The sequence below is a fragment of the Ochotona princeps genome, chromosome 22, assembly GCF_030435755.1.
Source record: "Ochotona princeps isolate mOchPri1 chromosome 22, mOchPri1.hap1, whole genome shotgun sequence".
Classification (NCBI taxonomy): Eukaryota; Metazoa; Chordata; class Mammalia; order Lagomorpha; family Ochotonidae; genus Ochotona; species Ochotona princeps.
The window spans coordinates 36,651,515-36,677,249 of NC_080853.1; the positions used below are offsets into that span (position 1 = coordinate 36,651,515).

Sequence of the window (25,735 nt, forward strand, 5' to 3'; positions counted from 1 at the left end):
GAAGCCGGCACAGAATGGGAAACATTTGCTGCGTCTTCGTTTCCCCTATACGTAAAAAGTTAAATGCCCATTTTCAAAAGAGTGTCCGTCCATCCTAGTCCACATGGACTGCCTGCGCACTGTGGACCTTGAATATCAGGAAATCGGTTGTCTCATATGTCTGTGGATCGGAAATCAAGTGCCAACAGGCCTGGTGCCCAGTGAGACCACTCCGCCTCGGAGTGTGGAGTGAGAGGGGACAGGCAGCGAACCCTCTGGTATCCCTTTCGGTGAGGATGCTGCTTCCATTGGGTCAGGGACCCACTCTGGGACCTTGTCTACCTTAGGTACAGTTTGTCATTGTCCACAGAGATTGGTTCCTGGACACCCTCGTGGATCTTACACTCTACAGATGTTCAAGTTCCTGACATAAAATAGCATGTGTGCCTGTAACTTAACATACTCCTAAATGCTTTCTTCTTTTAACATTTGTATTTATTTGATTCATTTAAAAGAGAAAGAGAAAAAGATTCCACCTGCTATTTCGCTCCTGAAATGCCTGCAACAGCTGGGCATGGGCCAGGCTTGAAGCCATGAGCTAGGAACTCCATCCTGGTATCTCACGTGGGTGTCAGGGACCTGAGCCCTTGGGTGACCGCTTGGTGCCCCCTAGGGTGCACATCCAGAGGAAACTGCAGTCATGAATGGCGCTGGGACTCCAGTGTGGGTGCCAGCATCCAAATGGGGGGCTTCACCACCGGGCCACCCACCCACCCCTCCTGCATGCTTTAAATCCTCTCTAGACGACTTGTAACACCTAACACGACATCAGTGCTGTGTGAAAGAGTACTTCAAGAGTCATGGGAAATGCAGTTCTGAGTTAAGTTCATTTTAGTGGAAGATTTTAAAGTCCACGCGTCCAAACAATTCTGGAAAACATTAGCTCTGAAGGAACTGTGCAGGAACAGCACAGGTGAGATTTTCCCCGATGTCTCCCACCCACACTTGGTTGAGTCCACGGATGTGCAGCCGAGGTAGGGAGGAGCTGAGAGCGTCTGCTCAGAGGCCACCCCAGAGCCAGCTGCCTTGGAGGGCAGAGAGCAGTTGCTACAGAGTCTACGCTAGCAACAAGCAATGCATCCCAGAAATCAAACAGAATGTCACTGCCCCAGCCGTTATCTCCTTCCCTGTTATGACTTTCTAAGACCTTAGATGAATTATTCTTGCTTTTATCATTAATGTAAATGGATTCATGCAGTATCTGGCTTCTTTCCTGTAACATGGTTTGCAAGGTTCATGATATGCAATTCGTTCATTGCCTTTGCTTTAGCTTTTTCCAGAAGTTTCCACAAATTGCTTTTTCATTTTATTTTTAAACACAGGTTTTTTAAATTCTATTTTTCTTTGAAAGTCAGATTTTAGAGAAAATGAGAGCTACAGAGAGAAGGTCTTCCATCCGCTGGTTCACCTCCCAATCCAAAGCCAGGAGCCAGGAGCTGTTCCGGGTCTCCCATGTGTGTGCAGCATCTCAGGGCTTTGCCTCTGCTACTTTCCCTGCCATAAACAGGGAGCAGAATCAGAAGTGGAGCAGCTGGGACATAAACCAGCACCCATATGGGATGGGCTCTAGAAGGTGGAGGATTGCCATGCTGAGCCACCACTCCAGCCCCTGAAAACATTAAAGGAGCGGGAGGAGGAGATTTGTTTACTTGGAAAGAGAGAGAAACAAATCATCCATCTGTTGGTTTACTCCTCCCTGTGGCTGCCAGTGGCCAGGGCTTAGCCAGGCCGAGACCAGGAGCCTGGAACTCCATCTGGGTCTCCCAGCCAGTATCTGGGTCATCTGCTGCTTTTCCAGGTACATCAGCAGGGATCTGAGCTGGAGATGGAGCAGCCGGGGCTGCAAGCAGCATTCCTATGGGACCCCAGCAGCGCCAGTGGCAGCTTAGCACACTGAACCACAATGCCAACCTCTGTTTTACTGTTGATGGGCTTTGGAGCTGGCTGTTTTCTGTACTGCTGCTGAGAAAGCCTGTGTTGGTGTAGGAATCCATGTGTTTCTGTTGATGATCTACTTAGGAGTTGAGCTGCTGAATCATAGCATAGGTGTAGGTGTTAGAGAGTGGATGTGTCTCGCCAAGACTCTGTGCTGAAATTTGACCTCACAGTGTGTGGACTGTGAAGGTCAGGTCCTAGGGAGAAATTAGGTCACGACAGTGAGGTCCTTGTGAACAGGATACATTTCTTAGAAGAAACCGCAGAGAGCTCTCTTGCCATCTTCCTGCCATGTGGAGGTATCAGCAAGAAGTTGGCAGCTTCTGACACCTGGAGGAGGACTCCCACCAGTGTCCCTGACAAGAGGGTGTCGACATCCAGGTCTGGGTCTTCCGAGCCCGGAGCTGAGTTTAAAGCACCAGTCCCTGCCGTGTTAGGGAGGCAGCCTGAGCCGACGGAGCGTGGTTGCATTTAGCTCTGCTGGATGATTCTGATAACGTTTGAAAAGCTGTGCCGAAGTCCCATCAGCAAGCTTGCCAGCCTTCTCATTGCTCCACATCTTCTCCAGCACCTGACACAAGTCTTTTCCATTTTAGCCTGTGGTGTGATACACGCGCAGTCTTTAACAGCCCGCCGCCTCCCACGTCCGCGCCTAAAGCAGTGGCTGTGATTACTTCCAGAACAGCATTCAAATCACCAACGTAGTGTCATTCAAACAGAAGGAGTTAGAGAGGTGTGCGGTGAGTATTGGTGACTCCAGCTTCGTCTGTAGCCGTTGGGTGCCTGTTGGTAACAGGAAGGTGGTGTGGTTATCACCCATGCGGACGCAGCTTTGCTTGGGTGCTGAGATCCTGCGAACACCTCCCCAGCTGTGTGTTCATGGACTGGGGTTCATCTCTGACATGGGATTATTGAACTAGGTGTCCTCTGTTTATCTTCTTCTTTTTTTAATATTTGTTTATTGTGCCTGATGCAATGGCCTAGCAGCTAAAGTCCTCGCCTTGCATGCACCAGGATACCATATGGACACCGGTTCTAATCCCAGCATCCTCGCTTCCCATCCAGCTCCCTGCTTGTGGCCTGGGAAAGCAGTCAAAGATGGTCCAAATCCTTGGGACCCTGCACCCACGTGGGAGACTCGGAAGAGGCTCCAGACTCCTGGCTTCAGATCGGCTTAGCTCTGGCCATTGCAGCCACTTGGGGAGTGAATCAGTGGAGAGATCTTCCTCTCTGTCTCTCCTCCTCTGTATATATATCTGATTTTGCAATAAAATAAAGAACTCTCTAAAAAATGGATTTGTTTATTTGAAAGGCAGATCCACAGAAAGAGAGGGAGAGACAGAGAGATGTCTTGTGTCCACTGGTTCCTTCTGAAAATGCCCGCAGTCGCAGTGCTGGACAAGGATGAAGCCAGGAGCTCAGAACCACTTCCCGGTGTCCACTGGAGTGGCAGGTGCCAAGCAGTTGCTCCATCATCTGCTGCCTTCCAGGGGGAACAGCTGGAGCAGAGGTGGAATGTGAATCGTGCTTCTGATGCCACATGCTAGCGTGCCAAGCCAGGCTTCGCTTATCTGCTGATGTCCTGTAACACTGCCGTCAGGTGGGACAGGGTGAAGTCCACGGGCAGGGTAGGAGAGCCTTTATCCTGGGGAAATTTGGATTGAATAACTGGGGTGAAGAAATCGCTTGTAAAACATGCAGAAAGCATTCACGCGAGGAAAACCTGCCAGACCTGTTCGGAGTTCATCAGGTTTCTGCTCACCCAGAAAATGGGCCCTGTCGCTCCTCAGTTAAATGTCAGCCTGCTGTTTTTAATAAGCACGCCTTGGAGATGTGTTTATTTAAACCGTTCATCTCGCAAGACAGGCTGTGTGCCTGCAGCAGAAGCCTGGCTTCTAGCCCCAAAGAGACCTTCGGATGTCTCTTCCCCTTTGGTGGGCCGGTTCAGGCTTTTTATGCGGGACCAGCTTCTGAGCAAAGTCAAGGCAAGCTGTCTTGGGATCTGTGTTTGTCTTGCTATTTCTTTCTTAATTTCCCTGCAAGCTGGGAATTAGTAGATGCACAGTAAAACGAACAAGAGACCCACTGCTTTGCACGCCCTGTTTGTGGTCCAGGGATGGGTGGTGCTGTGTGCCCATCAGTCCTTGGGTGTGTCCTTTATGCCGTTATGTGGCTACTGGTGAGGTCACAGGCGAGGGGGCCGGGGTTGTACATTTCAGCGATGTCCAGCTTGCTCGTTGTTTGTCTGGGAGATTGATTTACTGAATGTGAAATTCATGGTCGGCAGCCACGAATCGGGAGTCCCACGGTGTCTCTGCATTTACTTAGTTATTTTTCAGAATTTCAATTGTGTTTCTAGAATGCATGTTTTACACCTTTCTTTTTACATTCATTTTTTGAAAACATATATTGGAGAGTCTAGGAAAGGAATTAGACACCATGAGCTCTTGGCCACTGGGTCACTCCCCCGGTGTCATCTGTGGGCATAGCTGGACCTGGGTTGTGTCCCCTCCTCTGCCAGCTGCTGTCCACTGGCTCACTGCCCCAGGTCATCTGTGGGCAGGCCTGGACCTGGGCTGCGTCCCCTCCTCTGCCAGCTGCTGTACACTGGCTCACTGCCCCAGGTCATCTGTGGGCAGGCCTGGACCTGGGCTGTGTCCCCTCCTCTGCCAGCTGCTGTCCACTGGCTCACTGCCCCAGGTCATCTGTGGGCAGGCCTGGACCTGGGCTGCATTCCCTCCTCTGCCAGCTGCTGTCCACTGGCTCACTGCCCCAGGTCATCAGTGGGCAGGCCTGGACCTGGGCTGCATCCTCTCATCTGCCAGCCGCTGCCCCTTGAGCTGTGCGTCAGTAGGAAGCTGGAGTCAGAGGGTTCTAGAACTCCAAGTTCTCCAAGTGTGGCATGCAGGCATCTTAGCCACCAGGTTACGTGTGTGCCTCAGTTTTCACATTTCTTTGGTTAAATTTAATACTCAAATAGTTCAGTCTTTTTATGCTGTTATATGTTGAATGCTTTCTTTGTTAATTTTTGGATTATTCATTGCACATGTTCTAAAAAACAGCTGAACTCATTCACTAGTTAGAATAGTTCTAGTGTGTTCCTTGGGGTTTTCTGTGTGCAAGACCATGTGATGTGCAAGGAGTTATTTTACATTTTCCATTGCAGTCTAGTTGTCATCTACATCTAGTCCTTGGCTACAACCTCCGGTGATGTTCTGAGTGGGCTTATCTTTTGGATCTCAGGAGAAATGTTCTCTGACCTTGTAATGTGATGCTCACTGTGGTTTGGTTGTGGTCTGAGTGCCTGTGACATTGATTCTGGTTTGATTCCGCATGACATTGGCTGTGCTGTGATTTGATCTGACACTGGCTCTGGTTTGATATGATATGATAATTGCTCAGGTTTGATTCAGTGTGATGTTTGCTGCGATTTGATTTGATGTGGCATTGCTCTGGCTTGATCTGGTGTGATGCTGGATATCATTTGCCAACCTCAGCTTTATTCATTTATTTGATTTTCAAGAATTTATTTGGGACTGGTGCCATGGCACAGCAAATGAAGCCTCTGCCTGCAGTGCCAGCATCCCATGTGGGTGCCAACACGAGTCACAGCTGCTCCACTTCTGATCCCACTCCCTGCTTGTGCTCCTTGGAAAGCAACAGAGGATGACTCAAGCTCTGGGACCCCTGCATCCACATGCGAGACCCAGAGGAAGCTCTGGGCTTCAGGCTGGCCCAGCCCCAGCCATTGTGGCCGTCTGGGCAGTGAACTAGTGGATAGAAGATCTGTGTCTCTCACTCTCTGTAACTCTCAATAAAATAAAATAAAGCTTTAAAAAGAATTTAGCTTGGTTATTTGTGAGACAGACAGACAGACTGTCCTCTTCTGCCAGCTCCCGCCCCAAATGTCCAGGAGCCAGGAACTGCAACCAGACCTTGCCAGGGTGCCCAAGCACGGAGGCGGTTGGCTGCTGCTTGCCAGGGGGCGTGAGCAGGAAGCAGAGCTGGCACTGAAACCCGGGCCCTCCTGAATGAGTCACACGAGCCCTGAGCACACGGCAAATGCCTCTTCCTGAACACACACGTTTCTAACAAAGGCGCCTTGAGTTAATGACTCCACTCATGGCAGTCCGTCCGTTTATGGACAGGTCCGTCCTGGCCTCTCATCTCAGTTGCTCTGGGGAGTAAGTTTCTGACACAGAAGCTTTGGGGGACACACTCAAGCCACAGCCCTGCGCTTCTCGTGCCTTCGCTGGGAGAGTCTGGCCCAGTCCAATACTGTGCAGCTTTTCTTCTGTTCCTGTTAAAGAGTTTTGCACTTCACCCTCTCTCATTTCTGTCTTTAATCCATTTGGAGTTCTTTCTTGTATGTAGCGGACAATAAGGGCCAAAGCCTTCTCTTTAATGCTACAGCGTTTGGTTACTATAGCTTTGTAGTAAGTTGGGAAATCGGGAAGTCTGAGTCTTCTTCCTTGATTGCTCTATTACAGGACAGCTCCGTGGCCTTGGAGTGACCTGCTTCCCTTGACTTTCTGGCTGTTTGCGGTTCTCAAGGGTAACTCGAGTGTCCTGAGATAGGACCCAGCTGCCTGAAACAGCCCAGGCTTTGTTCAAGTCTGTCTCAGGATATGCAGCTTCTTGAGCGAAGAAGGGACCGTGTGGGAGACAGGCTGCAGCCTGTTTCTCTCTCCTGTGGAAGCAGGATGTCCTTCAAAGCTTTGCCCAGTGGGTCACGTGTCCCCCAAAGTGGGCTGCCTCTCAGGGTGGCCGCTGGCTGTGGTGCAGAGTTGGGCAGGCACAGTCAAGACTCCATCTGCCCTGGGTAGCTTTCTTGAGCCTGGGGGAGCCCAGCTCAAGGTGGATCCCTTGTCACCTGTCTGCAGTGGTGTGTGTTTGTGGTCTGTGCGTCTCACCTGATCTGGACAAGTAGGTAGCCTGGGGGTGCTGGACCTGAGCCGTCGCTCCGGATGCCAAGGGCGTTGTGTCCAGACTGCTGCTGGTGGTTGGTGCAGCAGGGATCTCTGCTGGTCTCCGTGCAGCCCGAGTTCTCTTCTTGGAATCAGCAGTTAGCAAGGCTGCTTCGCCTCTTTTTCAGGGTTGTTTTGGGTATGTGGAATCACTGAACTCTCATGTGAATTGTACAGTGGATTTTTCTTTTCTTCCAAAATACCGCTTTGGGATTTTGACAGAGATTGCACTGAATTTGTAGATTGCAGAATGTAGATTGTAGATTACAGGAGCGCATGTCGTTTTAACAACCTTGAAGATACATTTTACATTTATTTGTATGTTTTTTTAATTTCTATTGGAAGTGTATTTCTATTACAAGTGTTTTGTATTTCTCGTTATATACTTAAATTTGTTCCTTTTTTATTCCTTTTGATGTGAAAGTCGAAAGAGCGATTTTCTTATTTTACATTTAACTTTTCATTGCTAGTGTTTTAAATGTGTGATTTTTAGGTGTTGATGTATGCTGTGGTTTTGTTGAAATCGTTTATTGGCTCAGATTTTCTTTGGTTTAGTTTGCTGAGAGAGAGAGATGCTTATGGCCTTCTGCAGGTAAGAAGATACCAACCATAGAACTCTTCTTTCTTTCTCTGCCATCACAAGTTTCTTTTTCTTCCCTACTTCTGGCTGGGGGTTGGAGTGCTGTGTGGGATACAAGTGGTGGAAGCATATCTTGTCTCATTCCAGATCTTAAGGGAAACACTTTCAGTCTTTGAGCTTTGAGTGTGACATTCACTGTTTGTGCTGTTCTCGGTTTTGGTGGCTGCTGTTGTAGGTGGGTGGTCTTTAGGAATTTGAGTTCCTTGCTAGTCCTGGATCTTCGAGTCGTTTTGTTATGGAAATTGTTAGATTTCTCTGTATCGGTTGAGGTGATCACTGTTTATTTCTCTCATTCAAGTAACACGGTGTGTTATCTTAGTTGCTTTTTGTGAGCTGGCCCAGCTTTGCACTTGGGAATCAATGCCACTCGGTTATGGTTACAGTGTTTTTATTGTACGACTGAGATAAGTTTGCTAGTGTTTTGCTGTGGGGGGGGGGGCGGTTACATCAGTATTGATAAGGTATATTGTTGTACTTTTTGTTTGCGCTTTGGTGTCAGGCCTGGCAGAGTGAGTTACAAATGTCCCCCCATCTTCCATTTTGTGAGGAAAGTCTGGTAAGGTTTGGTGTTCATTCTCCTGTTTGCTAAGCATCACGCTGTGATTTGCACCTGTGCTTTCTTAGGGAGAGATGCTTTCAGCAATTGAGCACTCCACCTCTTCACTGGTTCACGCTCAGACGCCTGCGGTGGCTGGACTGGGTAGAGTCGGTCTCCTGTGAGAGTGGCAAGCAGCCAGCCCCTTCCAGGGAGCGGATCGGTAGGAAGCTGGGGACTAAACTAGCAAGGCTCATGCTGAATCCAGCTTGGTTTCCTTTCTGTCACTGCTTTTGACGTATCTTTTTGTATGTTACTTTTGTTTTCACTTGTCTCAAGATATTTTATAACTTCTGTGATGATTCTTGGACCCATCCTGTCGGAGTGCAGCGTGGCGTTTGATTTTCAGGTTTCATAGTTGTCTGTTCCTGTTCTCTGGTATCACCCTACTGTGGTTACAGAAAATACTTGGCCTGATTTTTAGCCTATGCAGGTTCATTGTTTCTGGCCTAATCCTCCATTTGTCACGGAGAATGCTCCTTCTGTGCTTGAGGGTAATATATAACCTGATGTTGTTAGGTGGAAATTATGGATGTTGCTGCAGTCTACTTTATAATGCTGTTTCAAGCAGTCTATTTTCTTTTTTGTCGTTATTATTTATTACTTATTTATTTGAAAAGCAGGCTTGCAGAGAGAGAATCTTCGCTGTGCTGGCTTGCTCTCCAGATGGCCCACATGGCCAAGGCCATGACCGGACCAGAGCTTGGCACTCCAACCCACATGGCCCGTGTGGTTGCAGGCCAGCTTCCATCGCTTTCCTAGAGACATTATCAGAAGTGGAGCAGGCAGGACTCGAACTGACGCTCATGGGGGATGCCTGTGTTGCAGCGGCCTGCCCCCAAGTCCTCTATTTCCTTTTTAATCATTCTGTTGACTATGGGAAGTAGGGTGGATGTTGAAGTCTTAAACTGTTGTTGCTGGACCGTTTCTCCCCTCAGTTCTGTTCATTTTTGCTTCGTATATTTTGGAGCTCTGTTGTTAAGTATGCATGTATAATTGATATGTGGCCTCCTGCCTCATCATCCTTTCATCAATATATGAGGTCCTCTTTCCATTCCTTGTAATTCTTTTTTTATTTAAATTTTGTTTTATATGACACTATGTTGTAGGAATCAAAAGTCAGAAGCCAAGATCTTGGTTCTTTTAACCTCAGACAAGGAGTTGAATGAGACATAGACAACAAATGTAACAGTAAAGGCTCGTCATAGCAAAAGGTTCATCATAGCACGTTCTGTTAGGATGTCAGGAGCTGGACAGCAGTGATCTGAGGCCCCCAGTGCAGAAGAGAGTTCTACTCTTCTAGGAGTGGACACTGCTGAGGGTGGCCCTTGGTGTGATCCTGGGGTCATCTGATGTGTAGGGCTTCTAAGGGAAGCTGCCTCAGCCTCCCCAGTTAGTCCTTCTGCCTTCTGCCCCAAGGGCAGGGATAAGGGCAGGAGACAGAGACACCAAAACAGACCAAGACCACAAACAGAGGTTTGGAGTTTGTTTTTCTCAGATTACCAATTAGCCTCAGCTTTCCTGCCTCAGCCCTACAACCTCTCCAGTTCCTTTGGTTGTTAGTTATGTACTAACAACAAAAAGGGAGTATCTTTCTCCTGTCATTTTGTGTTTGTCCTTTCCGCCTTAAATCTGAAGTACATCTCTCGTAGTCAACATGTGAATAGATCTTGTTTTACAATTCGGTCTGCCTGTGCCTTTCATGTAATAAAAGAATTTAGTCCATTTATGTTTAATGCTGTAGACACTGTATTTTTTTATGTGAGTGTACTCCTCCATCTGCTTATTCAAAAAAGCAGAAGTTAGCCATGACCATTTTAGACAGGTCATTCTGGAGCTGTCCCATAAGGAGTCAGTATTGTCCTAGGAGATGACAGTCCCATGTGTGTTACCACCTCAGAGACCTGCTGGTGGGACAAGACGTGTCGGTGGGCAGTGATGCCAATGACCCCAATCCTTGGTGGGCCTGTGCTAATGTACGTGCTTATGTCTTAGTTTTTCACACACAAAAAATTAAGGAATAATACAAAGAAATGCAATTATATTTTTCATTTCTGTCCAGTGTGTTATATGTCAGAAAAGAGCCAACAGATTTTTTTTTTTTAATTAAGCATATAAGGTACACGAAGAAAAGTAGGGGCCAGTACCGATCAAGCTGCCTCCTGTGGTGTGGGTGCTGGCTTATGTCCTGCCTGCTGCCCTTCTGATCCAGCTCCCTGCTCATGCGCCTGGAAGGGGGTAGAAGATGGCCCAGGGGCTCGGGCCCTGCACCCACATGGGAGATCCAGAAGCAGCCCTGGCTTCTGTGCCCTGGGATGTTTAGATACACAGATGCTCCATGTGCGGCACAGTTGCTTCCGCAGCGGGGTGACATACTGTGCAGGTGTAGCCTACAAGCAGTAGTAGCTATTCCACGGAACTCAGCTTGAGCTCCTGGCAGCTTGAACTTTATAATCCACCTGACCATACTCTGGCCTAACTGCCTTTTCTCAGAGTGCATCCACCATTTAGTAACATACGGCTGTGTTTCGTAGCTGCATGAGGGTGCATACATGTTGTGTCTAGACAGCAGTAGTCAGCATAAATATATATGGTTGTTAAAAAATTTTAATATGTTGTCATACAGTAGGAATATACAAGGTTGTCTGTGTGCAACTGCCATAGAAGCAATAAATGCCCTCCTCAGGTGGCAATGCTAGAGACGTGTGCCTATGCAATGGTGCTAATGTGAATTCTGCAGGTACCACATGCCAGGCACTGGGCCAAGGACAGTCAGGTTAACTCTTGATTCTCATAATGTCCTAATGAGGTTCTGACCAGGAAATGGGCTCAGGGAAGTGACTTCTCTCAGGTCACAGAACCCCCACCATGGTCACAGGCCTCAGGAGTGCCAAGTCGTCTTCTTCAGGAGATCCTAAAACAATCAGGTCCCTTGGACAGTTTTCAAATGTTATATCTTTATAATGTGTACTCAAACATCTCTATAGGAAAACAGACATTAAAATTATATAGTTGAAATATGGACATAATAGCATTGCCCACCTCCCTATCCCCCTGAACCTTTTTTTTCTTTTTCTTGTTTTTCCTTCAACTATAGTTAACTATGTAAAGATTGTCAACAACAATACAATAAAATGGATAAAAAAAAAAAAATTATATAGTTGAAACCGGCACATTGAAAGCATAGTTTCTGAATCCCTATGTGGCTATAACAATACAGTTTCTCAAATTTTATTACTGAGATATTTAGGGCTTGTTGTGCAAAGTCAGTAAGAAGCGCAACATCTGAACAGCAAGGAAAAGCCAGCAGTCCTTGCGGGTCAGAACTGCCCAGCTGCTGGGGTTGGCTGTGCACTGACCTGCGGGGCTGTTTAGACTGGGGCCCAGGTCTGCTGAGCGAATCCTGAGGCTTGGCTTCAGTGTTTTATCGGGGTTGTGACATCATCGCAGATGAACAAGGAGCCGGGCTGGGAAGACTCCTCACCCAGTCCTGTTCCTTCTAAACGAGCAGGTCTCCGCAGGGCCCTGTTGGAGCTGTTCCCACTGTGTGGGGAGCTCTGCACCCCCACGTGACCCGCACACCCAGGCTGCACCCTTCTCTGTGTGCCTTCCATACCTGGCACAGATTAAATTCCCTCATTGCTGTGCATAAATTAAGTGCAACCCAACACCTTGCTCCTTTGGCCTCCAGAGGGCCACATTGTCCTGCAAGGAGAAGGCCAAAGCCGGCCATGTCTGGGACAGTGAGTGGCCAGTTTGGGGATTTTTCTCAGAAGAGGTTTTGTCTTTTGAATGAAAATGGGATTTTGCTGGTAGCATTTGAAACTACAGAATTATTGAAATTCTATTCATCTCAACTTCAAAGAATACGTAAGCTACGAGGAACCAGGCGTTCTGTGTATGTGGAGCATGGCCCTCCCAGTATTGCTATCAACGGCCGAGCGCTGGCCGAGCCTTCAGCCAATGTTCATGTGCAGAGGTTCTGAGTATGTGTGGACTCCTGAAGAATGTTGAATAATTCAGTCAGGATGAAGAAGAAACTGGAGAGGCTTTTGCATTGCCCAGGTAAATAGTGTTTATTATTTATAATGAGGCACTTTGCTCTGAGGCCTGCACCTTAGCTCCGGAGCGGGCCTGGGAGCAGTGCTGGCCGAGCTGGCCCGGGAGCCCCCGGGGAGCAGTGCTTGCCTAGCTGGCCCGGGAGCCCATGGGGAGCAGTGCTGGCCAAGTGGGCCTGAGAACCCCTGGGGAGCAGTGCTGGCTAAGCTAGCCTGGGAGCCCCCCAGGAAGCAGTGCTGGATGAGTGGGCCCGGGAGCCCCTGGGGAGCAGTGTTGGCCTAGCTGGCCCAGGAGCCCATGGGGAGCAGTGCTGGCCTAGAAGGGCGGGGAACCCTCTGGGAGCAGTGCTGGCCAAGCTCACCCGGGAGCCCCTGGGGAGCAGTGCTGACCCAGCTGGCCTGGGAGCCCCCAGGGAGCAGTGCTGGCCGAGCGAACACTGTTGAACTCATGTGTGCTGATTAATTTTTTTAAAGATTTATTTATTTATTGGAAAGGCAGATCTATAGAGACAGAGGAGAGACAGAGAGAAAGATCTTCCATCCCAAGTGGCCGCAATGGCCGGTGCTGAGCCAATCCGAAGCCAGGTGCCAGGAGCTTCTTCCAGGTCTCCCATGCAGGTGCAGGGTCCCAAGGGTTTGGGCCATCCTTGACTGCTTTCCCAGGCTACAGGCAGGGAGCTGGATGGGAAGTGGAACTGCCAGAATCAGAACCGGCACCCATATGAGATCCCAGCATGTTCAAGACAAGGACTTCAACCAGTATGCTATCGCGCTGGGCCCTGATACTTTTTTAGATTTATTTGTTTGAAACGTAGAGTGACAGAGAGGGAGAGACAGAGAATCATCCACCTGCTGGGTCACTCCCCAGATGGTCACGATGGCCAGGGCTGGGCAAGGCCCAAGCCAGGAGCCGAGAAATCCATCTGGTTCTCCCACTTGGGGGTAGTAGGGGACCAAGCACTTGGTCCAGCTTCTGCTGCTTCCTGGGTGGGAAGAGGAGCAGCCAGGACACGGACTGAACCAGCCCCCGTGTGGCATGCCAGTGTCACAGGAAGCAACTTGACCCGTTCTTGTCACCACACGAGGCGCAGTTGATTGCTTATCTGTGGAAGGGAGTCGTTGCAGCTGTGCAGTGAGGCGCTGTTGGAAACTGGAGCAGCAGAGAGAGTGATGTGACCCCCTGCGGGAAGGACAGCAGCAGGGCAAGCGGCGGTTTTCCATGCATGCCCCCAGCAGCCCAGCCAGGACGTCGTCTGGGCTCCCACGCTGACAGCCCAAGGAGCTGTGGTGAGGGAGAGACAAGAGCCAGTGGTGGCTGAGCAGGGAGGCATGCGGACAGGGCCCCGGCGTTGTGGAGGCCGAGGGCCAGCTTCTCCGTCGCTGGGAACTGTCTTTGCATCAGCAAAATTCCACTGCATGTTTGGCCTCTCGCTGTTGGCCCGGCGGCAGGAGTGTGGCCGTTCCCTGGCTGTTGTAGCTGACACAGCTACAGTGCGTGAAGCCATGCTTCGCTTCTTTTTTCTTTTTCCATTTTTTAAAGTTCTATTTATTTTATCTGGAAGACCTTTTTTTAAGGTTTTTATTTATTTGTATTGGAAAGCCAGATATACAGAGAGAAGAGGCAGAGAAGATCTTCTGTCCGATGATTCACTCCCCAAGCAGCTGCAACGGCTGGAGCTTAGCCGGTCCAAAGCCAGGAGTCAGGAGCTTCTTCTGGGTCTCCCCCGCAGGTGCAGGGGGTCCCAAGGCTTTGGGCCATCATCGACTGCTTTCCCATACCATAATAAGGAGCTAGGTGGAAATCAGGGTGCCGAGACACAAACCAGCGCCCATTTAGGATCGTGGTGCCTGCAAGGTGAGGACTTTAGCCACTAGGCTACCACGTTAGACTCTAAAAGACACATTTTAAAGAGAGGTCTTAGGTCTGCTGGCTCACTTCCTAAATGCCCACGATGACCAGAGTGGATCCAAAACCAGGAGCAAGGGGCTTCTTCCGGGTCTCCCACACAGGTACAGGAGCCCAAGAACTTGAGCCATCCTCTGCTATTTTCCCAGGGCATAAGCAGAGAGCTGGATCAGAAGTAGAACAGCTGAGACACAAACTGGCACCCAGGTGGGATGCTTGTGCCATAGGGTAGGGCATGAACTAGCTGTGCCACCACACCAGCCCCTCCTTTCCCTCTTCTTTTTTTTTTTTTTTTTTTTTTTTAAGATTTGTTTTTCAAGCCATGCCGTAGCCAGGATCTGAGAGCTTGAGCTGAGTCTCCCACATGGGGTGCTGAGGTCCATACCTGGGGGTCTGGAACAGACAGTGACACCAGGACTCCATCTCAGGCATTCGGATGTGGAATGCGCACATCCAGATGATGGCTTAACCACGGCACCAAATGCCCGCCCTTCGTGTGACTTTGACCTGTATGTTTGTAATGATTAGAGACATCAACCACGTTTTCATGTTCTGACTGACTGTACCTGTATCATTGCAGAAATGTCTGTTCAGGTATTTTGCCCATTTTTAAATTGGGTCGCTTTTTTTTTTTTTGCTGTTGAATATTAGAGGTTGTTTGATACATCTGGACATCAACCCTTATCAGATACATGACTTGGAAGTATTTTCTCCCATTGCATGCCTCAATGTGCTTAAGTTCGTAATGTTAATATAATTCCATGTGTCTGATTATCTTTTTGTTGTCTGCGCTTTTGGTGTTCATATGAACAAAATCATCGCCAAGTCAGGCCTCGTGGTTTTTTTTAAAGATTTGTTTATTTTTATTACAAAGTCAGATATACATAGAGGAGGAGAGACAGAGAGAAGGATCTTTTGTCCACTGATTCACTCCCCAAGCGGCCACAATGGCTGGAGCTAAGCTAATCTGAAGCCAGGAGCCTGGAGCCTCTTCCGAGTCTCCCATGCAGGAGCAGGGTCCCAAGGCTTTGGGCCGTCCTCGACTGCTTTCCCAGGCCACAGGCAGGGAGCTGAACGGGAAGCAGGGCCACTGGGATTAGAACCGGCATCCATATGGGGTCCCAGTGGGTGCAAGGCAAAAACTTTAGCCACTAGGCTAGTGTGCCAGGCACACAGAGTTGATTTTTAATTTTCTTATTTTTCTCTTTCATGTTAAATGTTTTTATTATTACATATACTTAATGGAGGATTTCTTTTTTAGTATTCCAGTTCTGTGGTTGGAATTAAAACTACAGCAGTATTCAAGAGATTTCCCTTTGTCCTGGTAGCAGCATTTTTATTATTATAGCGACATACCTGAAACAAGCCACTTAGGAAGAAATGGGGTTCATTTTGGTTCATGGTTTCAGGAGGCCAAGGTTGGCCAGCCCCGTTGGTTTCAGCCTCTAGTCATGTTGTTGCTGGCAGCGTCCTGAGGCAGCATGGAAGGCCACACGACAGGACAGAGTACGGACACCTGTGTTTGTATCCAAGCCTCCAGATTCAACCCTGACAAGCCAACCCAGTCTCCTGCCTTCCAAAGGCCCGCGATGACTGGGAGCAAGCCTTGGGACAGCACACTGTTCTGCTCCATGACTGTAATGATTTTCTCTCTGTGTGCGCCTCAAGGGTTCATTTGGAGCTCACATGTAGTACCAGGCTGAAGCCCGTCTTTACTCTCTCCCCCCATCACTGGCTCTGGATTCCAGCCCATGGAGAGTGTGTGAGCCTCCCAATCAGACTTGGCTATTTCTGAGGGCTTCCCCAGTTCCGTGCATCTTACACCTGTTCCTGTTCCAGGATCCGTGAGTCTTAGGGCAGCCTGTGGCAGGTGTACAGTCCCTTGGCAGTGGGCCAGATGAGTTTTGCAAACCGAGACTTTCAGCCGTGCAGCTCTCGGGATTTCCTGAGCCTTCTTGTCTCACCCATGAAGTTTGGTCATATGGAATCTGAAAAGTTCTAGAAAGACAGGCTGCCTCCTAGGCTGAAGGGAGGAAGTTTGTGTTCTTTTCCTGTTATATTTGAAAACACTTCGGGCACCTGGGCACCTTCCTTACACCAGGTGCCCAGCAGTCTGGGGAGGCTGGGGACTCATGCTGGGGTCCAGCAGAGTGGAGCTGGCTGGGAACTCGGGAAGAAGAAAACGAAAATTGGAATCAGTGGTCTTTTTAATTTTTTTAAATTAAAAAATAGAGCACAGCTAGACATTGCTAGGAAATGTCCTAACGATTTGTGACAAAAAAGACCTTTCTTCCTTAAAGTGAAAAGTTTTCTTAAATTTTTTTAGATCTTATTTTCGGTTATGTTTACGTAGTTGACTAGAGTGGCAAAGGTCAAAGATTAGGGGAAAGCAGGTGGGACCATTGTTTCTAAATTTTGTTCTTGTGTATCTGGGGGAAGGGGGGAGAAAAGGGGGGAAACTTCACCCAGCCTCCCAACCACCTCAGTACCCAGGGATGGGGAATGCCTCCCAATGTCATCCCAGGGTCCCCGTGTGGACCATGCTCTGAGCATTCCACTCATGTGGTTTTGACAGTTCTGACATGCTGTTGATGTCACACTCCAAGGATGAGGAAATCCTTCCAAGGTCAGGCTGGCTGACACAGTCCACCTCAGAGTCTGCATCTGCCCAGATGTTTGCTGTCAGTAATTTGCTGGGTTACTTGTCCAGTTTGCTCTGCCCTCCATCCTCTGCTATGGTATCAGATGTCTCCTGCAGGCCCCAACGACTGCCTTATCCCCTACATGCATCTGGGTATGCCATCCACTGCTCCGACTGAGCCACCGAGGACGTCCAGTTCTGACACATGCACTCCATGATCAGATGATAGCTCCTGTTGGAGCTCTGAATCTGGTGGTTCAGTTGGGGGATCCCCAGAGAAACTTCATCTGAGGTGATCCCAGACCTGACTCCTGTGTGTGCTAGCCAATGTGGTCTCACTTCGTCCGTCACCCACATCAAGCTGCGCAGACTGGTAGTTGCAACTGATGGATCGACTGTGTTTCCAGCCCCATCAGTGGATGCTGCAGCCCAGCCCAGTCCTGCCCACCAAACACTCTGCTCCCATATACACCAGTGGGAACTGCAGCCTAGTCAGAGTGACCCCAAATGACCCCCGCCAGGGCTGCCTTCAGCCCTGGCTCCTGTGCTTACCAGTACATGCGGCAGACTAGTCCAGTCTGTCCCACATCCCATTCAGCTCTCATACACATCAGAGGGCGTTGAAGCTTAGCTCGCCCCAGTTGGCCTTGCCATCCAGCCCACAATCATGCCAGTGGGTGCTACTGCCTGTCTAGCCAGGCCTACCCCAGCCCTAATTCTCATGTTCACCGATGGGGGCTGCAGCCCATCAGAGAGGTGCCCACAATTTCCCTACTGAGCCTTCTCCCAGTCCTGGATCTTGTACTGTCCAATGGTTCTGTGGCCTAGCTTGACAGGGTTTGCCCCCATTCCCAGCACTTGCCAGATGATGCTGCAACAAACTCCAACCAGTCTACCCTTTCTCTGACTCATGCATACACCGGTGGATACACCCTAATCCAGTTCACATGCAGGCCAATGGGTGTTGTAGCCCTACCCGGCCTCGTCTGCCCCTAGTCCCTATTCTTTCTCACCATTATGAACAGTGTCCCAGCAGAGGAGTCCCCCACAGGCCCCCTACCAGGCTCACACCCTACACTCCCCCTCGCTCTGTGTGCCCTCATGTGCTGGGACAGTGTTCCAGCCCAGGCTAACATGGCCTGCCTCACCTCAGCATTTTCTAGTGGTGCTATAGCCGGGCCAGGCCTGGTCTGCCCCCAGTTCCAGCTCATTCTGGTGGGTGTTGCAGCCTAGTCCAGCCCAGGCAGTCCCCAGTCCAGGCCCTAATGTGAACTGGCTCATGTTGCTGCCTGACCCAGCCTGTCCTGTACCCCATCCTGGTTCTCAGATGTGCCAATGGGTTTTATGAACTGGCCCAGCCTGGCCTGCCCCAGACCTGACCCACATGGATGCCAGCAGATACTACAAACTGGCCTAACCGTAGTTGCCCCTGTAGGTGAGCCATCCTCAAACATGTCAAACAAATCAGCCAACATTTATGAATATTCACATTTTTATATAGGTCTCCCAGGAAGGTTCTCAACCCAAGGACTGAGTGAGCTGGTAAAGGGAGACGTGCAGTCTCAAAGCTGTCGACCTAGAAAAACTGTGTAGTGTGCTTTCTGGCCTGCTGTTAGCTTCCCTGTTCATTCATTGTTTCAAGATGATCAGAAGCGAAGGGTGGGTGTCCACCGCTCGCCTCACCCTGCTTCCTTGATGTGCCAACAGCACACACCCACACAGGGTTATTGGGCAGGTCCCTTCCATTTACACCTGTGTTGCATGAGAGATCCGGAACTGGAATATTGATTTCCAGGGAGGACTTTGACTGGATTCAGATCTTATCAGCAGGTGTATAATTCAAGGTATGATGAGTTCCCCTTCATAATGAGATGCCTTTGTGAAGACACCATCTGTGTTTGCCGAGGGAAGGAGATGAGCAGGCAGATTTTCTTAGATTCCAACCCCGGTGTCAGTCTGAGTCATGCCTCCCTCTTATGGCTTCCTTACTCCTCTTTGTAGAATGGTGTCTTAGTTCTTGTACCTACGTGACAAGCTGAGTCATTTGAGATCGCCATTGTATGAGTACACGTACAGGTGCGCACAGATTGCTCTAGCCTAACACCTTCAGGACTTTGGTCTGTTTCATGTCTTAGCAACATGTGTATGTTCATAAAATTGCTCTGCTCATAAAATGTTTGAAAATGTAAATTATGAATCAGGATATAAATGCTCAATAACTAGGAAAACATTCTTTACAATTTAATGTATTTTTAACATTTTTAAGCAAATATATTTTACTGCAGAAGGTAGACAAGCTTCTGATGGAATTGTTCTAAGGCACGAATTAGCTATTACACATAAAAGGACCCATGAGTGAGTAAGCTGATATTAATACAAAGTTTTTCCCCTGCATTGGCACTTAACAAGGACACCTCCCAGGCTGTTAAAGTTTCAACAGTGGATTACTCAGGCTGTTGACCTATCATAGAAATACCCTATAATTGCACAAACTAGTTTTCTGTTGCTGGGCATTTAGTTTCTTTCTTCCATGTCCTTTCACAATAAAGTTCTGGTAAGCTTGCGTGTTGGTTTGTGTGTCTCTCTGAGTCCAAGGAGTGGCCGGCCTTGGTGAGAACGGGTTCACGTCTCTTGGCTGTAGGCGAAGTCCCGTCCCTAGCCAGGGTGAGGCCTCCTTGTGGTGGCCCCAGGCAACCCTGAAGGCTCTGGGCTTGACAATTCCACCCTAGCGAATAGGATCTGTGTGTACGGGAGCAGTTTTGCATATTTTAACCTCTTTTGTCTATTTTTATTGAAACTACTATTACTCCTTTGTTTACTTATTTTATTTACTTAGTTATTTGAAAGGGAGAGACAGGTCTTCCGTCTGCTGCCATACCCCAGATGGTCACAACATCCAGCCCTGGCCCAGGCCAGCAGAAGCCAGGAGCTTCATCCAGGGTCCCCCACATGGCTTCAGGGCTCTAGGCACTTGGGCTTTCTGCTGCTGCTTTCCAGTCCCATTGACAGCTAAGCCAAGGCAGAGCAGCCAGGGACAGAACCAGCTCTATGGGGGATGTTGGCTTTCCCTGCTCTGCCACAGCAGCAACCCCCTGTGCTTTCCTGTAAGCACATCATTTAATGCAACTGTAAGAAAGAGAACTTCTGTCTTAAGGGGAAAACTCAGAGAGATACTTGAGTTTATTGGAACTAAAGGTAAAAGGAAAATTCCAGGATGCGATTTGCCCAGGATCCCGGAGATGGCCGATGTGAGCTCTGAAGCAGGAGCCTGGGATGTTACATGTTGTGTGTATGTGTGCATATGTGTGTGTACATAAATGCTGAAAAATTAGAACCTGTGTTTATGACAGTGTTACTAATACGTGTTAGCAGACAGAACTGAGGGTGACTCTGGTTTCCTCTGTCATCTTTTTGCACTTTTTCCTAAATTACTTCTAACACGATAAAAGAAATGTTGGTTCTTGTGATGGTTCTTTTCCATGCTTCCTATGGCTGCTCTGAGCTTAGCTGCTAAGGTGGGGCTGCGTCCTCGCCCGCCCCTCGCCATCCTGCGGGGACTCGGAGTCAGCACAGGCCTGCTTGTCCCAGCAGGTGGCAGTGTGCCAGTGTGGCAGGACGAGTCCTAATGTCTCTCCTTTCCCTTGTTCCCAACAGCGTGCTATGGGATGGAGGAAGAGGAGAGCCACTACATCCTGCAGCTCAGGGCAGTCTACAGCAGCTGCGACACGACGGGCACAGGCTTCCTGGACCGGGACGAGCTGACCCAACTCTGCCGAAAGCTTCAGCTGGAAAAGCAGCTGCCTGTTCTCCTTCAGACGCTCTTTGGCAGTGACCCCTTCACCAGGGTGGGTACCGCACGGGCAGGAGGCCCTGCCCCGGGCCCAGCGGGCAGCAGACAAGGCTGTGTGATGAAGCACAGCTGCCGGGAGGTGGGCTGGCCTGCTTTGTGCCCACAGACTGAGTTTCCCCAGAAGGCTTTGCCATTTAGTGTAGGAGCTGCCAGAGGTTTGTTCTACTTGGTTCCTCCAGGAGATGCTGCCGTGGAGTAGGGTGGAGAGGGGTTTGGCGCTGATGGTGGCCCTGTGGGTCACAGACACACAGGCTGGATCTGGGGTTCACTGGTACAGCACAGCCCTGTCTTAGAACCTCCAGGGCAGATTTGCTTTCAGGGTCCACAGCTTGAAATTCATCCAGCACAAAGGGTCCCCAGGTTCAGAGGTTTTCCCCTGGGTTCATCTGGCAGATGGATGATGTGAGCTTGGAGGATGGTTTCCTCCAGGAAATTCAAGGTCATCCGGAGTGATGACCTCTCGGTTGTGGTGACCTGCATGAGCAGTCAAAGCACCCCACTGTCCCCCCAGGACCCAGACATGAACATGTCAGTGCACAGGCTAGGACTGTTGCTGTCACTCACTCGAACTCGGAAGGAGGCGCTTTTGTCCTCGGGACGTCATGAAATCCTTCCATTTCATGTGAAAAACAGATCAGCCTCTATGTGTCCCTGCATTGGCTCTTGGGCAAAAATAAGCACAGCCCCCTGCCCATCCCTCATGCTGGCCTGTGCGGGTCGCCAGGTGGCCCCACCCATTGTCACTCCTCTGCTTGCATGGCAGGGAGCTGTTGCTCCCCCAGAAAGTACTCCTCCCATCTGTGGGAGACGGGCTTTGCCGATCCTGTCTCCCTACTTTCTTCCTGCCTTCTTAAAATACACCAGAGAATAGATGGGTCTTTGATGTTATTGGGAATTCTGTTTGGGACTCAGGTCAACCAAAGGTATATCTGTAAACCACCAACACTGTTTATTATTCATGTATTTTAAGCATATGTAATTTCCAAGTCCCTAGTGGCTATGCCCATCCCACAGATCCCCATGGAGATGAATGTTGTTACATGAAAAGGTTTGATTGATTTAATTGAAGGGTGGAGAGAGAGAGAGAAAGACAGAGAACGTCCACCCACTGGTTCATGCCTCGAATGTCTACAACAGGCAGGGCTGGATCAGGCCGAAGCTGGGAGCCCCAGACTCCATCCAGAGCTATGCAACAGGGGCAGGGCCCCAGAACACGGGCCTTGTTTCCCTGCTTTCCAGGTTACTTAGCAGAAAGCTGGATCAGAAGCAGAGCAGCGAGGGCTCCAACCCGTGATCTATGATGTACGGTGTCAGCACCACGAGCTGCGGCTTACCCCACTGCACGATGGGACTGGTTCCTGACACTCACCGTGGAGCGGTGATCTGACTTCCTTGATATTTTCGATGGTTTGGAAAATTCAGACCAAAAGAGTAACTGTTGGGCCCATCACCTTGTAGCATCAACTGTAGGCTCAGTTGACTGCAGTGGGCCGTATCCTTCCCCAGGCTTCCCTTCCTTCATGTTCTGTGTCTGCAGGAACGACAGGAGATTGGATCAGCAGAGACAGGTAGGCTCAAGTTACTTGGAATTGTTGACTTCTCACATGTTGTGTGTGTCCTGAAATGCAGTTTCTCCAAGATGGAGCACCTTCCAGTGTGTGAGACGTGAGTTGGCTTCTCAACTCCCAGCTTCAGCCGTAGCTGGGAGTGTTCTGGGTACCTGGGGAGAGAGTGGATAGAGTGCTCTGTCTTGCTCTGTCAAATAAACAAACAAGTGCTAAATGGCAAAGAGTAATAATAGACTAGAAACAGCTAAATGCACGGATTAATTGCAAGCCCCTGGAATATAGCAGGAAGATATGGAAAGGAAAGACAGTGAAGTTGGAGGTGACCCAGTGTGCCCTTAACTGGGATCCCAAAAGATGGCCAGTGTGCCATTAACTGGGATCCTAGAAGATGGTCCAGCGTGCCCTTAACTGGGATCCCAGAAGATGGTCCAGCGTGCCCTTAACTGGGATCCCAGAAGATGGTCCAGCGTGCCCTTGACTGGGATCCCAGAAGATGGTCCAGCGTGCCCTTGACTGGGATCCCAGAAGGTGGTCCAGCGTGCCCTTAACTGGGATCCCAGAAGGTGGTCCAGTGTGCCCTTAACTGGGGTCCCAGAAGATGGTCCAGCATGCCCTTGACTGGGATCCCAGAAGAAAGGAGTAAAAAGGTCAGGTGCACTGTGTGAAGAGAAAATTGCCAAAAACTTTTCTGGACACAATATATATCTTGGTATTTCAAACCAATGAACCTACAAGGATAAATGATAAATCCGCACATACCATATAATTGGAAACTGAAAGAAAACTAAGAGAGAATACCTTAAAAGTAGCCAAAGGTGGACACATAGGATTGCTTTGCATCTTCCTTATAACTGTATATGAATCTAATTGTCTCAACATGAAAAGTTTAATCTTTTAAAAAATCAGCCAAAAAAAGGGCATATCCTGAAAGTTAGCTATAGTTCGGTTAGTGATTGCTTCTCTAACTGCCGCAGTGGAAGCTAGAAACAAGTGGAAAGATGTCTCCGGTGAGCGAGCGGAAAATAACTGCCTGCTTGAAGCCCGTGCCAGCAGAAGTGAGGCAGACTGCATCAGTGACGAGGGGAGCTGGGCTCAGCAACAGCAGGGTACGGAGACGCACACACGTAGCATACTGTTGACCGACACTGTGCTAGCCGTGCCTTCACATTCTAGTTGGAGAGTCGGAAAATAAACTAATACCTAACCTGATGCCAGGCGTGACACCTGCAGTGATATCCAAGCCTGTCAGAAGAAGGGGAACAGACAGACTGGGATGACGACGACAGACGGACAAACTGGGACGGACAGACAACAGACAGACGAACGAACGGCGGACGGAGAAAGACGGGACGAGGGAGGAGGGCGGGCGGGAGGAAGGGTGCTGGAGAAACAGGGAGGAAAGCTTAGACCAATGGGGACAAGAGCAGCGGAGAGAAGGATTTAAACGCAGCCACTTTTGGCAGTGAGGGGTCCGATTGTGGTTCATGTTTTCCCAGACCCTCAAGAGCATGCCTCGTTATTTTAGTGTCGCTGCGGGGCGGCGACAGTCTGTTTCTGTGTGGTTAACATTTTATTTTGTTTATTTTTTGCTTATGCATATTTTAAATGAACATTTATGTTTCATACACACAAAGAAGATTGATTTGCATTTAGAAAAGCCAATTAATTTGCAACCAGCTTTATTGGCAATGGAAATAGTTTAAGCTCTTCAGAAATAACTATTAAAAACAGAAATATATCTCACACTACCTCTGGCTCTCCTAGCCGAAGGAGAAAAACTGGAAATTATTACAAAAAAATAATAATTCTGAGGCCAGCATGGTGGCTCAACAAGCTATTTCTCCACCTACAGGTGCCAGCATCCCATATGGGTACTAGTTCATGTCCCCGCTGCTCCACTTTCCATCCAGTTCCCTGCTGATATCTTAGGAAGGTAGTAGAGGATGGTCCAAATCCTTAGACCCATATACCTACATGGGAGACTCAGAAAAAACTCCTGGCTCCCAGCTTCCAATGGGCCCAGTTCTAGCCATTGTGACCATCTGGGTAGTGAACCAGTGGGTGGAAGATGTCTCTCTCTCTGTATATCTGACTTTCCAAATAGAATAAATAAATCCTTTAAAAATATGTAAAATTAGGGCCCAACATGGTAGCTTAGTGGTTAAAATCCTCACCTTGCACACACTGGGATCCCAAGTGGGCACTGGTTCAAAGCCTTGGGAGACCTGGAAGAGGCTTCTGGCTCCTGGCTTCGGATCGGTGTAGTTCTAGCCATTGTGGCCACTTGGGGAGTGAATCAGTGGATAGAAGATCTTCTCTGTCACTTCTCCTCTCTGTATATTTGACTTTCCTATAAAAAATATTTTTTAAAAATATGTAAAATTATAAAGAAAGATAAGTGGTTCATGTGTTCATTCCACATGAACATTTACTGTACAAAGCAAAATAATGTATGGAGAGTTATCATACGTGACAGCGAAGCCACCCAAGTGAGGAGGGCAGTCATGGAGTTGCAGTGTTACACAGGCCTCGTGCTGTCACAGTAGAGGGGAAATATTGGTTAATAAGTGAACTTAGAAAAGCTCAGGGTTCATAGTCCAAAGCCGGGAACCAGGAACCTCTTCCGGGTCTCCCACGCGGGTGCAGGGTCCCAAAGCTTTGGGCCGTCCTCCACTGCTTTCCCAGGCCACAAGCAGGGAGCTGGATGGGAAGCAGGGCTGCCGGGATTAGAACCGGCGCCCATATGAGATTGGGACGTGTTGAAGGCTAGGACTTTAGCCGCTAGGCCACGCCACCAGGCCCTGTTTCTGTTTGATTTGAAAGGCAGATCAGCAGTAGCACAGAGAGAAACAGGGAGACAGACCGAATCAGCTGTTTGTGGGTTCGGGCCAGGCTAGAGGCCAGAGCTCAGTGCGGGGTCCCCCTGGCAGCCTGTGCTTGAGCCTCCAGCCAGGCACTTCCACATGGGATGTGGACATCCCAAGCAACATCTTTTTGCTTCTTCTTTTTAAGATTTTATTTATTCGAAAGGCGGAGTGACAGAGAGAGGAAGAGATTGTCCTTATGCTCACTTCCCAAATGGGCCCAGTAGCTGGGGCTGAACCAGGCCAAGGCCAGGAAGCTAGAACTCATGTGGGCCTTCCACAGGAGCCCAGGTACTTGAGCTGTGAGCTGGATGTGAAGCCAACCAGCACTCCACTATGGGATGCCATTTAGGGTTACTTTATGCCTGGTCCTGCTGCATGCTATTTACATCCCTCTTTTCTGCACTTCGTTTTCCAAATTGGAGAGTCAGATATACAGAGAGGAGGAGAGATAGAGAGGAAGATCTGCCATCCGCTGGTTCACTCCCCAAGCAGCCACAATGGCCAGAGCTACGCCCCTGTGCCTGGCCAGGAGCTTCTTCCGGGTCTCCCACGCGGGTGCAGGGTCCCAAGGCTCTGGGCCGTCCTCAGCTGCTTTCCCAGGCCACAAGCAGGGAGCTGGATGGGAAGCAGCAGAGCAGCCAGGACACAAGTTTATTTATTTAGAAGGTA

The 25,735-nt window shown here is 49.2% G+C and overlaps 1 protein-coding gene across 1 annotated transcript in view; it reads left to right on the plus strand.

Annotated features, from left to right (window-relative positions):
* Window positions 1–2,600: 2,600 nt before the first annotated feature.
* Window positions 2,601–25,735, plus strand: part of NINL (ninein like) — a 73,051-nt gene continuing 49,916 nt past the window's right edge. The window contains exons 1-2 of the mRNA XM_058679902.1: window positions 2,601–2,714; window positions 20,436–20,626. Of these exons, the coding sequence (XP_058535885.1) occupies window positions 20,447–20,626 (180 nt within the window). The 5' untranslated portion in view covers window positions 2,601–2,714; window positions 20,436–20,446. The remainder of the gene's footprint in view (window positions 2,715–20,435; window positions 20,627–25,735) is intronic.